The sequence below is a fragment of the Alnus glutinosa genome, chromosome 1, assembly GCF_958979055.1.
Source record: "Alnus glutinosa chromosome 1, dhAlnGlut1.1, whole genome shotgun sequence".
NCBI classification, from domain to species: Eukaryota; Viridiplantae; Streptophyta; class Magnoliopsida; order Fagales; family Betulaceae; genus Alnus; species Alnus glutinosa.
This window is the reverse complement of record NC_084886.1, coordinates 22515523-22530247: the sequence shown is the minus strand read 5'-3', so window position 1 is coordinate 22530247 and position 14725 is coordinate 22515523. Positions and strand designations below refer to the sequence as shown.

At 35.2% G+C, this 14725-nt stretch overlaps 1 protein-coding gene across 1 annotated transcript; it reads left to right on the top strand.

Annotated features, from left to right (window-relative positions):
- The first annotated feature begins 4716 nt into the window (after positions 1-4716).
- Positions 4717-8408, top strand: LOC133877188 (plasmodesmata-located protein 6). The gene is made up of 4 exons (XM_062315438.1): positions 4717-5579; positions 6687-6818; positions 6914-6972; positions 8117-8408. The coding sequence occupies exons 1-3, from the start codon at positions 4838-4840 to the stop codon at positions 6922-6924; spliced, it is 885 nt and encodes a 294-aa protein (XP_062171422.1). The 5' UTR covers positions 4717-4837; the 3' UTR covers positions 6925-6972; positions 8117-8408.
- Positions 8409-14725: the final 6317 nt, after the last annotated feature.

Genomic DNA, 14725 nt, shown 5'->3' with positions numbered 1-14725 from the left:
ATTTGAGCGTCGCCAAATTCACCCCCGACGAACTCTCTAACCTTGTTCTTTTCTTGCAGTTCTTCCTCCCGGTGAGCGGTTACTATACCAACAAATTTCATATATCTAATTAGCGTAGTGATTGAAGCTTTTAAAATGGGTGACGAATCTAGTATGTTAACAAGGATATTATATAATTATTAAATAAAATCTTTTAACCACCGCATTATGAGATGAAGCTCGCCAGCTCCAATCTAGCTAGAGACACAAATGTGGGTCTTGATCGAAAGCATGAAGCTGTACGTGCGGTGCTGGTGAGAAACCTTATCTGCAGGGCAAAATGACAATGTCTTGGTCGGAAGTTTAATTTGGGCAAAAAAACCTTAACACATATTCTCAAGACTTCAGAAAAATAAAACACATGCAAGTACTTAATAATTGAATATAACGACGACCTTTCTTCCCGCTTAATTCCATTTAATTATTTTCCCTTTCTTTTTCTTTTATGGAACATGCATGCACTGCATGGACCACCGACTCTGCTTGCTCCTCCACAAGATAGATATAGTTAAAGCTTGTTACATGTTTGCGTGTCTTACGGAGTGTCGGAGTCAATGATAAATACGACATTGTCGTCTCGTCTAGGAGTTGGAGTCAGTCAATTCTATATGCATGTCTTCAATATATAAGAAATACTTTTAAGCATATAATGACATAGCTAGATGGAGAACGGAATCCTCTTTTCCACAACGTGGACATCAATCCATTTCATATGCTTTCCATCAAACATATAAACTAATTATTAGTGTTATAGCCAAACTAACGAATAGACTTCTTTAATTTTCAATAATAACTATTTATTTTTTTAATAGAATAGTCATTCCGTGTATCAAACATGTACGTACGTACGGCCTAGTTATTAATAGACAAAAGATATTGCAATAATTCCCTATTAAAGAAAAATGTGGGTAACTAGCTACAAACATTCAGTTCCGGCCTCCTTCAATTCCCCAACCCTTTTTTTCTTTCCACTCTCGATCGATCTCCTTAATTTTTTGCTAGTGTTTCGAACCACCGTCTTCTGCCTTCGCCACTGTGCTAAGCCTTTCACCTCCGGCCACGTACCATTTGCCTTCCATCGATCAGTACTAGCAGCATTTTCAAGCCACTCCCCTAGCCTCTTCTCCTTATGCATATCCCCCACGCACCCCACCTCCGACCATCCTTGGTCGATGGATTTGGTCGTGTTTAACCAAAGCCGACCAGATTCGCTTCTCCCCCTCCCCTTCCCACTTTCCTTTCTCTGCACACCTCCATTTCCTCCTCCTTCCCCACGCGCATGTACTCGATCCCTTCCTTACGGAGTAACCTGGTTTATGGTCATGGGTATATCTTCTTCTTTTTTTTTTTCTTTTTTTCTCTTTACTTTTATGCTCCTTAATGGAGACCTATCTCACTAGACATCGACACGAAGTCATGTAGTTTCTCTTCAGCAGCTCCAATTTAGTCGATTTCAATGTGATCTTTCCCACTGTGGAAAACGAAATTCTCCCTTTTTTTTTTTTTTTTTTTTAAAAAATAATAATAATAAAAAAAAAATTGGAGAGATCTTTCCCATTGTTGAAACCAAGTTCCCGTTAATATTTTCTATTAAATTGGAGGGAAAATTCTCCATGTACGTAATCAATATTGACATTTTTGTACCATTATACCCCAACATCATATGTCAAAAAATACAATTATCCCTCTTATATGCTAAAAAATTGTAAACCATATATATAGGTTGGCCTTGGAGGAGGAGGTCATGGACACGGAGGACTAACTTTCATGGCCATGGCTGCGGACCCCAACTTCCCCTTGCCATGGAGACCCACCCATGGTCCGGTCGTGATCAATCTTTCTCCATCTTCAGGCCGTGGTGAATTTATATTATATATAAAAAGTATGCAGATGCAGTTATTAATCGCATCCGCATACCTTAAAATTGTTATTCTCATCCGCATATACAAATAATATTTTTGCTAACCGTACTCGCATTTTCATATACAAATAACGAATAGTTGCATATAATTACATATAATGAATACTTACGGTTAATATCCACCCGATGTACACCTCTAATGATCAAAATGGCACTTTGGGGTGAGAATTGAGGAAGAAGCGGCTTCTTCAATATTGATCTAATTTATTGGGATAATAGTTTTAAAATGTAGTAATTACTATATAATTAATAATCTAATTAATTTCTATATAATTAATAATCCTTTCAGATTCCTACCCCTACTGGCATGCATAGGAAAAAGATAGAAAAGAAGGGTCAGCGAAGAGGCGTTTACTTTTAAAAGTCACGAAACCTACTTTGCCTTTGGGACCACGCGCGTCAGCTAGTAAAGCTATCATTTATGGAATCATACGTCAGTATGGTACATCCGTCTGATTTTCCGTCTAAAACTAATGTCCACCCATATCATTAGGTACTAAAAATTTGAAACTTAAAACTCAATTCTTTACACATCGTTTCCAACAACATCTAGACAACAACATGATAGAAAATGCTGTGGGTGGACGTTAGTTTTGGACGGAAAATTACACGAAGGTACCATTTTCGTCTTTTCATATAACACAGGTACCAAATTTGATAAAAAGTGAAACTGAGGGAACAAAAAATAAAGGTCGTAAAACACAGGGGGCAAATATGTATTTAACCTTATATTTAATTAATTGAAAATAAGAAATAAATAATAAAGTTAATGTTCAAATTTAAAACTTCTGCTTTTATACCGTTAAAAGTTTAAGTTTATAGAAATAACTAAATTTAATTATTTAATCAATATTTTAATACGTAATATACAATTTATGTATTGAGAAATGATATTTTTCGTCTCTCATCCACCTCAATCCATATATTTTTTTTTAAATCCTTCATTGGATCTGTAGATGGCACTTCCGGGTCCAATGATGGATTTGAAAAAAGAGAGAGAGGAATAGCAGGTCTCTTCTAGATTTCGCTTAGATGGTGCAAAAAAAAAAAATATATTATAATTTTTTCAACGGTTCATATTTAATTTCTCTCTTTATTTTTTAAAAATAAATTTAAAAGTAAATATAAACACATGCTAATCTATATTTTATTCATCCAAGTTAATAACTATTGTCAGCATATTGAGAGATTGGTGTGGTATATATACATACATATATAGAAACAAGATCGACCAACTATGGATGCCTTTTGTGGGCCTGCTCTGCAGAGAGAGAGAGAGAGAGAGAGTCGTTGAGAGCAAAGAATGAAACAATAAAGTAATTACTTTTTTCTAGATTCTATATATAATTAATAAGGACGTGTTAGATATCGATAGATCGTATCATATAAATTATGTCTATCATTACGACTTAATTTTTGTCTGTGGCTCCCCTTTTTTTTTCTTAATTTTTTTTCCTACTTATTACCAACGAAATCATTGAACCTAATTTTAATTTGTCGGGTTTCATTCACCTTTTCTTTTATTTTCTTTCTTTTCATAATCTAATTAAACCTTCTGCAATTTTCAACTCAACCTACCTTTGATCCTATTACCATTGGTGCCCAACTTCGTATACGTACAAAACATTTTAATTTTTAATTGTTTTATTTTATTTTTAAGGAGTATCATGCTTTACCCTTAGCCCAAGGATGGAGCCAAAAGTTTTTATGGGCAGAAGCTAAAAAATAATTTTGGTAAGAGTCAGTAAACTAGATTTTTATTTTTTACCTAATTTTTTTTTTTTGAAAAAAATCCATCACTGACTCACGGCCTTAGCGGCCCGGTAGAACCTCGGGCCCACCTCACCTTTTACACGAGGCTTACCACTCAAGTTTGGAGCCCTAGCCTGAGATCGACCAACTAATTTTCGGTCCAATGCTATAAGTCTTTTCCATCCCTTTTAACTTCAATATTGAGAGAAAAAGTATGGTCGTCTGTCTCCATTTGTAATAAGTTGATCATTTTGATGTTGTAGGAAGGGTCCATATATCTCGGATTAGGTAACGTCACGACCACGCTACGATGCATCGTGGTCAACTATTACCAAACCCTTATCCATAATTGACTTAGGCCTCTACGGTTTGTGCACTGTACAGTGCATGATTCCAAATCCCATTAATTATGCTCAATTTGATCATTCATACAAATTGTTTTATTGGGAATAATAGTATATATTTAACCCATAATTTTACACCCGAGAGGAGACAAGACTTTAATTTAGTCCTTTTCTTTTTCTTTTTTTCAAATGAAAATATGAAACCTCTTCGAAGGTTCACATATTTAATCTTACGTTGTTTTTTTCCATTGCATACAAATCCTAATAACTCATCCCTGTTCACTACCATTCCCTTATTCTAGTCCCACCTTCCAAACACCCCCTAAAATAATATATATATATATATAAGGTGGGATTATATCAAATTTCAAAAAATAATAGTTTGTTTGGAAATTACATTTTTAAAAAGTTGCGATTTAAAAATGCAAATATATGTGTTTTCAAATTACCGACAATGAGGTTTTTTTTTTAAAACTAAATATTTTAAAGAGTAATTTATAATTTTAAATGTTAAACTATAATTATACCAAATTTAATTATGTTTTTAAAAATTTAACTTTTTCATATTGAAAAATAAAAAAAAAAAAAAAAAAATTTGAATTCCAATGAAACCTTCTAGTTGCACCATCTGGCTTCAAAACAATCATGTCTCACCCATTCATCAAGTTACTCACTCCCTTACGTAAATTCTCTCCAAAGCAACATATTCTCTTCCAAAGAGCTCTCTCTCTCTCTCTCTCTCTCTCTCTCTCTCTCCAAGTTTTTCCTCACAGACAGAAAGATGTCTGCGAGCAATAGAGCTGTTTCTCTGTCCTCTCTCTGCGTTTTCCTTCTCACCATCTCAACCCTCGCAACCCCATCAACTTCCGCCATAGACTCCTTCGTCTTCGGCGGGTGCTCCCAGCTGAAGTACATGCCGGGCTCGCCCTACGTAAACAACCTGAACTCGATCCTCACCTCCCTAGTTAACTCAGCCATGTACACCTCCTACAACAACTTCACCACCATCGGTTCCGACCCACAGGACACCGTCTACGGCCTCTTCCAGTGCCGCGGCGACCTCCAGGGAAACGACTGCGCCCGCTGCGTCGCCGGCGCCGTCACTCAGCTCGGCACGCTCTGCATTGACTCGTGCGGCGGCGCGTTGCAGCTCGACGGGTGCCTCGTCAAGTACGACAACACCACCTTTTTGGGTGTGGAGGACAAAACTGTGGTCGTCAAGAAGTGTGGGCCGCCGATTGGTTATGACTCCAACACGTTGACTGGGAGAGATGCTGTGCTGGCGTCCTTAGGGGCCGGTGATGGAGGGCCCTACAAGACCTACCGGGCTGGTACCTCCGGGGATCTCCAGGGTGTGGCTCAGTGCGTGGGGGATTTGAGTCCGAGCGAGTGCACGGATTGCTTGGGGGACGCGATCGGACGGCTGAAGACCGAGTGTGGGCCCGCCGCGTGGGGCGACATGTTCTTGGCCAAGTGTTACGTGCGCTACTCGGAAGGCGGCGTTCACTCGCACAGCGGAAAGGGTAAGCGGTTTCGCCACCCCGGACGGTGGTTTCTGATCATTTTCGGTTCTTTGTTGGTTCTTTGGTCGAAATTATAGTCCCACTCTAATGATTTTACTTAATTAAGCCCCCCTCCTGGATAATTTTGAATTTGGCTTTCACTTCATTGAATGTGTAAATTAGTACGTGTGAATTGCGACTTTGCATGGTGATTTGGGTAAGTTCAAATTATTCAAGAAGGTTTCTGTCATTTTTATTTTTATTTTTTTGGGGGGGGGGGGGTTGGGGGGGCGTATTAATTATGAGTGTGGGAGACTTTAAATAGTTGTTTTAATTATATCTAATCAGTGAGTTTGTTTTGGAATACGTTGATTCTTGGAGTGTCATGACTCATATATTAAGCAGATCGACAACAGAAATTAACTGCAAACAAATCGGTCTGAAAAAGTGACATGTGTTCTTTAACATATAAACACATGTTACTTGCCACAGAGCTTTTTTTTCAAAGAATAACATCAATAAGAATGTAAGATCTAATCATAATATGCTGTTTTTTTAGTGGTGGACGCAGGTATCAACACCGAAGCACCCATAAGTCTTTTTCTGTTTCTTTCACTTTTCTATTTAATTCCGAGTTTCTTGGTATAATGACTATTGAATGAAAGAAAGGGAAAAGGCAATCCCAATTTTAAGTTGTGTTTGGGGGTGGGTTTTGATTATGATTTTGCTGAAACAACTTACCTTTGGCTGATTGGAACATATTTCCAGTGCCAAAGTTCCTGCACTTTCTTCTGTAAAGGCATACGACTCCCCACTAAGAATAAGTGTCTCATTAATTAGGAACAGAGAAAGAATCCGATGCTGATGCCCCAAATCAACAAGTTAATGCTCTACATGTTCAAAAACAGAGCATTGTTAAAAAAAAAAAAAACAGAGCATCATTTCTATTATGCACAAAATGAAGCAGAGGGAAAATACAAATACAAATATAAGACTTAACTTCAACACTTTCTCAAATGACGGCAATTACGAGTGATTTTAAGGTTGTCAATCATACCATTTGTTATGAATATAACTACAATTTAAGATTTATTCTAATTGTTTGATATTGTTGATGGGTGTACATAGATAATGGTGATGATAATAACAATGATGATGAAGTTGAGAAGACGCTTGCAATAATAATCGGGCTCATAGCGGCGGTTGCATTGATCATAGTATTCATTTCCTTCTTAAATAAACTGTGCGAAAGCGGAAAAGGTATGCCAAAACTTTCTTCTTTTTCTTGTTTGACCATTTTGTTCTTTGAAAAGCACCCAAATCTCAGAACTCTTTTTCTTGTATTTCTTTTGCAGGTGGCAAGTAGATTATCTCTGAAGCTAGCTCCTCCGTCGTATCATTTCTGTTTGGTCTGGTAAATAATTTGGCTTTCGGTGGCACTTTTCTCACCACCCATCGCTTTTTTATTTATTTATTTTTATTATTCTCTCGAATTTCCATTAAAGAATACCTGTGAGGGTAGATAGAAATAAAGATGTGTATGGAAAAGCGGACCTCGAAACAAGTGAAAAAGAAAAGTTGCAATAAGAAGAAAAAGTTGCTCAAAAGATTCCACTCCCCACCACTCCCACTCACTCAAGTCTTAATAATGTTAGCTTTGTCTGCTAATCTGTATAAATGATGAACTGTTTAGAGAAAAGTGCACTTTGTGATGCTGTAGTGAGTGCCTTTGTTGGGTGTTTCTAGGTGCTTTTTCTTTAATTTCATCCAAAAGTTGGATTTTGACAGATATATATTTGTTAATTTTCTTGTCTATTCAATGTTCAGTTTGTTTCGTATTCACAATCTAATGCTATTCTCTGTGTTTCTGACCTTATCTCAATTATATTGTTCTTGATTTAAGCATGGAAGAATCACATCTCAATTGTATTGTTCTTGATTTAAGCATGGAAGAATCACATGATATTTTGCTACATATGAGACAATGAACAGACATTCTATGAAAGGAAAGTGGGGAAAAAAGATGTAATTCTCCTTTATTGCAAATGGGTTGGGATTTTTTTTAAAGCTATCTATTCATAAATGATCAGTTTCCCTGTTTGAAAATCTAGGCAAAATCATGATGCTGCACTTATAGGTCCATTCTGGAAGATTGGATACTTGGTAGCTTGATTGTGTTACTGCAATTTTTCTTGCAACCTAAGTTTTCACTGCCATAAGATTATCTTACTTTTAAAAAAAATTAATGTGAGTAATGTTATTTAGTAGACTGGTGAGCGACTGTCATATAATTTGATGATGTGAAAATGTTACTATTCTAGTGTTTCATATGGGTTAAGTATAAGCTTTTGAACACCATTTCTTTACAAGCTACTTTTTATGGATGAGTTTTATCTCAAATTTATATCATTTGATATTAGAATTAGCCACCATGTCGAGTATGGGAGTGAATGAGCTACGACTTTATTGTCGAGCCACGAAGGAGGTCACTTATAGGCCGAATTAAAATGTTTTAGTACTATGCATGGTCATAACATTAAGTTATTAAATATTGATAGATGCGTGGAAGTTGAAACTGCCAAAAGGGAAATGGCTGCCAATGTCGATAGAGTAAGCCACCGTGGTTGTCAGCTACGGAGCGTGGTGATATGTTATGATCCTAGTGTTCCACATGAGCTAAGTCTAATCTTAACCATGTATATATAAACTCTTGGGCACTCTCTTATTTCAAGCCCGTTTTTAAAAGTGAGTTCTACTCTAAGCTTGTACCAGAACTGATTACCTAATTGTACGAAAATTGTATAATAGTTCACTAAATATGCTTAATCATTGCTACTTTCTGAGATCCTATCTGCCAAGTCATGTTTGACCATGATGGATGGTGTCCAAGAAGAATGTTTTGAATATACAGCATTGTAGAGACGTCTGATGATGATCCCCACAATAATTAAGTTTAAGATTCTAATGTATAATTATATGCTTCTGTGCTTCTGTATCAATATTGTAGAAGAAAAAGAAGCATCAATGGCCAACTAGCATTTAAAGGGGACAATTGGAATGGGATTTAATAACATAGTCGTTTCCGTGAAGAATCTTCTCTCTCATCCATTATCCATTGCCTTTTTGTTTGTGTCCTAATCCAGTGCTTGGAATCAGCAACCACCCGCTGCTTTAAGCCTCTTTTATCTACCACAAAAGAAAAAATTTGAAAAAAATTATTCGTTGCTCTTTTCTCAACAATGATTATCTCTAAGAGTTTGTCATGATGGAAGAATTATATATATATATATATAAAATCCGAATGATGTACTGAAAAGTAGGGTTGGTAATTTTTTATATGACCTGCGAATCTGACACGAACATGATACGAAATTATTAGATTTAGGTTTAGACTAAACGGGTAAACCCGTTTATGACACGTTTATAAACGGGTCAAATGGGTCAACCTGTTTACGATCCTTATAAATGTGTCGTATTCGAGTTTCGTGTCTTAACTCATTTAGCTAATCATGTCGAAAAAGTATGGTTGGTAATTTTTTATACGACTTGCGAATCTGACAAGATCATGATACGAAGTTATTGGATTTAGGTTTAGGCTAAATGGATAGACCTGTTTATGACACGTTTATAAACGAGTCAAATGAATCAACCTGTTTACGATCCTTATAAATGTGTCGTGTTCAAGTTTCGTGTCTCAACCCATTTAGCTAATTATGTTGGGTTCGGGTTGGCAAGTTAACTCGGTCTACTCGACAAATAGGCCATTAAGAAGTGACAAAAGTGACAAGAGGTAGCTTAATAATTAAGTCATACATTGTCTGGGGAATTTCTTAATTCAAACATATATACTTTGAAACGACTAGGCTTTGTGGGGATTCGATTATTGAGTCCCATCAATGCCTACTTTAGCCAAAAATGATATAGACATCCTTCCACTTTCAAAGCCATATTTAAGAAGGAAAGAAAGAAAAAGATAATCTCGTAAGAAAACCACTCTACAAGTTCATCTGCCTAATAGTACTAATTCTTCCAAATATATTTGGATTTAATAACATTGAAAACATGGTTTCCACTATTAGCTCTCTTCATGAAATTTGGTGATACATAAATAATCGCAGTAGCAGCATATACATGGAAAATAATCAAGCCATTAGATCACAATCAAGTCAAGGATCTTCTCCACTTGAAAACTATACAGACTCATCAATCTTTAAATGGCTATTAATACGATTAACATGGTAAATCATGCCTTATAAAGAAAATCACATCTTATTGGTATCAATGCTACTATATTAGATAAGGAGCCTCTCCAATTAAAATGGGTATCCCAGAGGCAAAACACGGACTCTTTCACCTAACTTTTTTGTATAGTTTTATTTTTTTAAAAATGGCTTTACTAAATTAAATATCGGAGGTTTTCCGCGAGCACCACATTGGCCGCCGTCCCCTTGATAACTTTTCTTTTGTCTTGCACATGATTCATTGCTAGTCCGGTCGTTAAAAAAAATTGCAGCAACAAAATTCAAAATGACTATAGAGCATTCTCTCATATACGCATTTTGAAGTAACACTCTTGCACCCTTTGTTTTCTAAAGTTGATCGATCCTATACCACCCCTAGCATTGTAAGAACTCTAACGTCGTTTGCCGTCAGTCACACACACACACACACACACACATATATATGTTGTAGAAGATTGAAAAAAGAAAAAATTATGATAAAAATTAAGAATCATCGAGGTGAATGAAGGAGACAAAATTTGAACTCATGGTCTCTCTGATACAATGTTAAATCAACAACTTTGTCTCTTCATTCACCTTTCATTTCAGTTAAATGTTTCAGGTGCTGGGCTTCATTTATCAAATGAGGGTTTGAATTCACACGTGAGGGAGTGTTAAAATAAAATTAAAGAGTAATGCTATATGCAGTGGTCCCCTGCCCACTTCATTCAGGTAGATTGGATGCATATAGCATTACTTAAAATTAAATTATTAAATTTATTATTTTCTATCGACTTAAACTTTTAGAAAAAGCAATGATTTAACAAAAACCTTTTTTTTCTTATAACCCTTAGATCCGGGAAATAAGTAAGATGCAATTATTCCGGTAGTTGGATCCCCATATATCTTTGTGTTATTTCTCTTGCATCAAGTCTTGCAAAGCTAATTCTTTTCTTCTTGGTTTGGGACCAAAATTTCTAGAAGAGCTAATCGCTAGACACATAACGTACGTTGCCAATTTGACCCCTTCTCATCGTTGTTATGGAAGTATTTCCACCTCCCTCCCTTTCTTGTCTGCTGTAAGAATCAAGACCGGAAAAGACCCTTCTTGATCTCTCCCTCCTTTCTGTATTGTAGCTCCCAAAAAAAGAAGAAGGGAGTCCTGCAAGCCTCCTTTGCCAATTCCATTGGAGAAAATCTGTCAGCCATATAATTGCCATGTCTTTAATGTATTATAGATCTTGCATTTTGTGGAAACATTATGTATCACATTTGATAAGCTTAATTAGCTAATTATATAAAACATAATCGTTGAATATATCTACTAGCTAGCCATTGAAATCCAACACTAAGGCCACTAGAAAAGCTCCAGGAAAAAAAAAAACAAATATAAGTTCATTAATTTCTTGTTCTTGTTTGTCCCAACCTAACCACAATATAAAAGTTTTTTTTTTTTTAATTTTTTTTGGTCTTCAAAATTGAATGTCATTGTTGTGAACAGTGACTTAGAAGCTAGCAGAAACATTTTGTTTAATTATAGTCAGCCAAATGAGTAAATAGCCTTGACTTTCTATACCCTTTACCTTTCAAAAAGCAAAAGGTTTCTGGTACTAAAATATGACTTGGAGAATTACAACAATAAAATTATAAAAAGTAGCTAGGGGAAGCTTCCTGGTAATAATTATCTCTTCAATGTGAAGTACTCAATAAGATGCAGGAAGGTGAGACAGCAATAGTGACAAACAAGACCAAGAAAATAAAGTGAGCATACAAGAAACTAGGGTTGCTTTTGTGTTCCTCTTAGTCTTCTGGATGACTCTAGATTTAATCATCAGTTGGGTCTAGACTCTTTACTAGTTTCCACTTGTTAGAAAATTAAAATAGCACGACGGAATAAAAATAGTACCTCACTTGCATTGCTTTTGAATTGTTTCGTTGTTATTCCACGTGATTCTTTAGCGTCTTTTTCCTTATGGCAGTAGAGTATACCACTAGAATAACTAGCTAGAGTAAAAATCACAAACGTACTCACAGTCTAAGAGCACTAAAAAACACACACTGAGAGAGAGATTATCACTGCCGAACACACAATCACTCAGATTGTTATGTAATTCTCTAAAGGTGTCTCAACTGATCATCCAATAGAGGGCTATATATATATAGGCTTATTGGATCAGTAGCTGTTAATGCATGTTAGCAAGCAGATGATTCTCAAACAGTTCAAACACACAATAAGCATATATCAGCAAGCAGATAATCACACGAGACTTCAAACAAGAGATGATGACAGAGGATATATATATATATATATAGGATGTTGATTTATGTATATTTGTAATTCAAACATTCTCCTGTATATTTTGATGGAATAGGATTGATCAATGTAAACGGATTTGTGACGAAATATCAGGCAATTCCACACAACTTCAATGCTGAGATAGTTTTCGGTATGATAAAACAAGATTTTGTGAAATCATGTCTTCTCTTCTGCAAAACAATAAATATCAAAAAAGTTTGTTGGGGGCCAACCGGATTCACTCCAATACCTAAGTTAGTCTTTTGAGGAGAATTCAAATCAAGTCTGTATAATAATAAAAATCATCTGAAGAATACCCGGTGGTTTGCACCTATTTATAGATGGAATTTCAACTGTTCACTCTGAATAAGGTAAGAACTGATTCCTTGACTCCGAGATTTTTTTCCGGCCTACCTAGGATCCATACAATCCGAGTATCTCGGAATTTGATGCTTCCAAAATACTTTTAGTTTCTTGTGAAATTGTTTCTTGATGGGCTTTAGCCTTTTACCTTATAATGTAATTGGTTTTTCAAGATTAATATAAGTAAATGGGTTTGTATGAATTAAATAGGCCCATTTACTAATTGCTGAGAATATTTCCCAACATTCAATATTTCCCATTTTCCACTACCCGCCAAAATTTCTCACTGCCACCAAAAGACACAGCTTCCTCCTCGATCACTGTCCATCAACCCTCTCAGGTTTGCTTAAAACCATGTCATACTGCAAATAAATGTTATCAATCAGGTTGAGCAATCCACTACCGCTGCTTATAAATGTTAAACTAATGTATTTTTCACTTTTATTTTTTTATTTTTATTATTATGGGTTGACACGTTTATGATATAGCAGTCCAGCGTGACGTTTGGCTGATGTAGGCGCGCTGACTGCATTGTTTTGACATGTCATCTTTTAATTATTTAATATTCTATGAGTTGTGATTGGTGCACAACACAAGACACATAGAGTATAACCCATATGGTGGGTCACATCCCATGTGTTTTGTATTGTATAATTGTGTTGTGTAAAAATATTTTTCCGATGTTGCATCTATGGCCAAAAAAAAGTTAAAAATTCAACAGCAGGAGAACATAAGAATGAAATTGATAACTCTTAAACTTTAAAGAACGAATTGATAAATGGTCATACTTTATGGACCGTTTGAGCATTTTTCCCTAAAATAAAGAAAACATTTTTCTGAACTCATTTTTATATCCAAATGAACCATAATAACTGTCATTACATTCATAGTAAATGTGAGAGCATTCTTTGCTTTTAAGAATATGAAATTTGCCAATTGGTGCCTAAATTTTTTTACTTATGAGATTGTTCTACTCTCTCACCTAAATTGAAAGTTTGATTGAGGAAATTCAACTAATTAAGATGTACAATTCTTTAAAGTAAAATTCTTAAATGGCCAAAACTATGACTCCAAAGTTATAAATTTATATTATAAATTTTATAATGACTTAATTAAACCAAATTATGGATTAAAAAAAAAAAAAAAAAAAAAAAAAAAAAAAAAAAAGAAGAAGAAGAAGAAGAAGAAGAAGAAGAAGAAGAAGAAGAAAGATGAAAATTACACTTACACTTGCTCCTCATGATCTGACATGCCATTTGCAGATAGCTCCAAAACTATCATTAATTCTCATGTCTTACCATTTTCTTCTAGTTTTAATTTTAGCGTTTGGCATTAAATTAATGGAAGGAAAATGACGCACATTAAACAAGACAACAACAAAAAAAAAAAAGATATGAGATATTTGAAATGCCCCAAAATACTCTATTTTTTGGAGTTTGAATATCATATTTGATCTCCACATTTTTTTAAAAAAAAAATTAAATTAAATTAAATTAAAAAAGAAAAGAATATAAAAATAAAATAAAAATGAGAGAGATAAGGATTCATAGGGGTAGTTTGACCACCCCTAAAATTGATTTTTGGGTGGCCAAATCACCCATTTGACAGAGAGGTTGGCTTGGCAACCTCCAAAAGATTAATTTAGGGGTGGCGTCGTCTTGAAGGGTTGCTTAATTGTCAATTATGCCTTCAACTCTTTATTTTTATTTTTATTTTTGGCTGAAAGGTAATTTGGACATTTTCAGTAAAAAAAAAATAAAATTATGTGTAAGTTGTGTTAAAATATTGATTAAATTTACCTTTTTCTATCGGCTTAACCTTTTAGGATAAGTAGTGGTTTAACATGGTATTAAGACCAAAAGGTCCTGAGTTCAAACATTGTCTCAGTCATTCACTCTCATTTTTAATTAAATATTCAATGTGTTTGACATCACCTATTAGAAGGGAGTTTGAGCCCACACGTGAGGGAGAGTTTGTTAAAATATTAATTAAATTTACATCTTCCTATCCGCATAAGCTATTTGAGATAAGTGATAATTTAATATAAGTTTCGTGCACAACTTTTCATTTATTTTAATGCCAAACACTATCGAAGGGAGGTCAAATATGAGCAATAGTAACTTATCAGGCGCCGGCGCGTGGCTCGTCGGCGCCGGGCCGGTCGTCCTTTGCACTGCTAGTCGCTGGATTTGCTTATTTTTGGGCATTTTTGCTATTTATTTGCTTATATATTTTTATGTTGCTTAGGTTATTGTCTCATTTTAGGGGAGACTCTTGTATTTGAATTT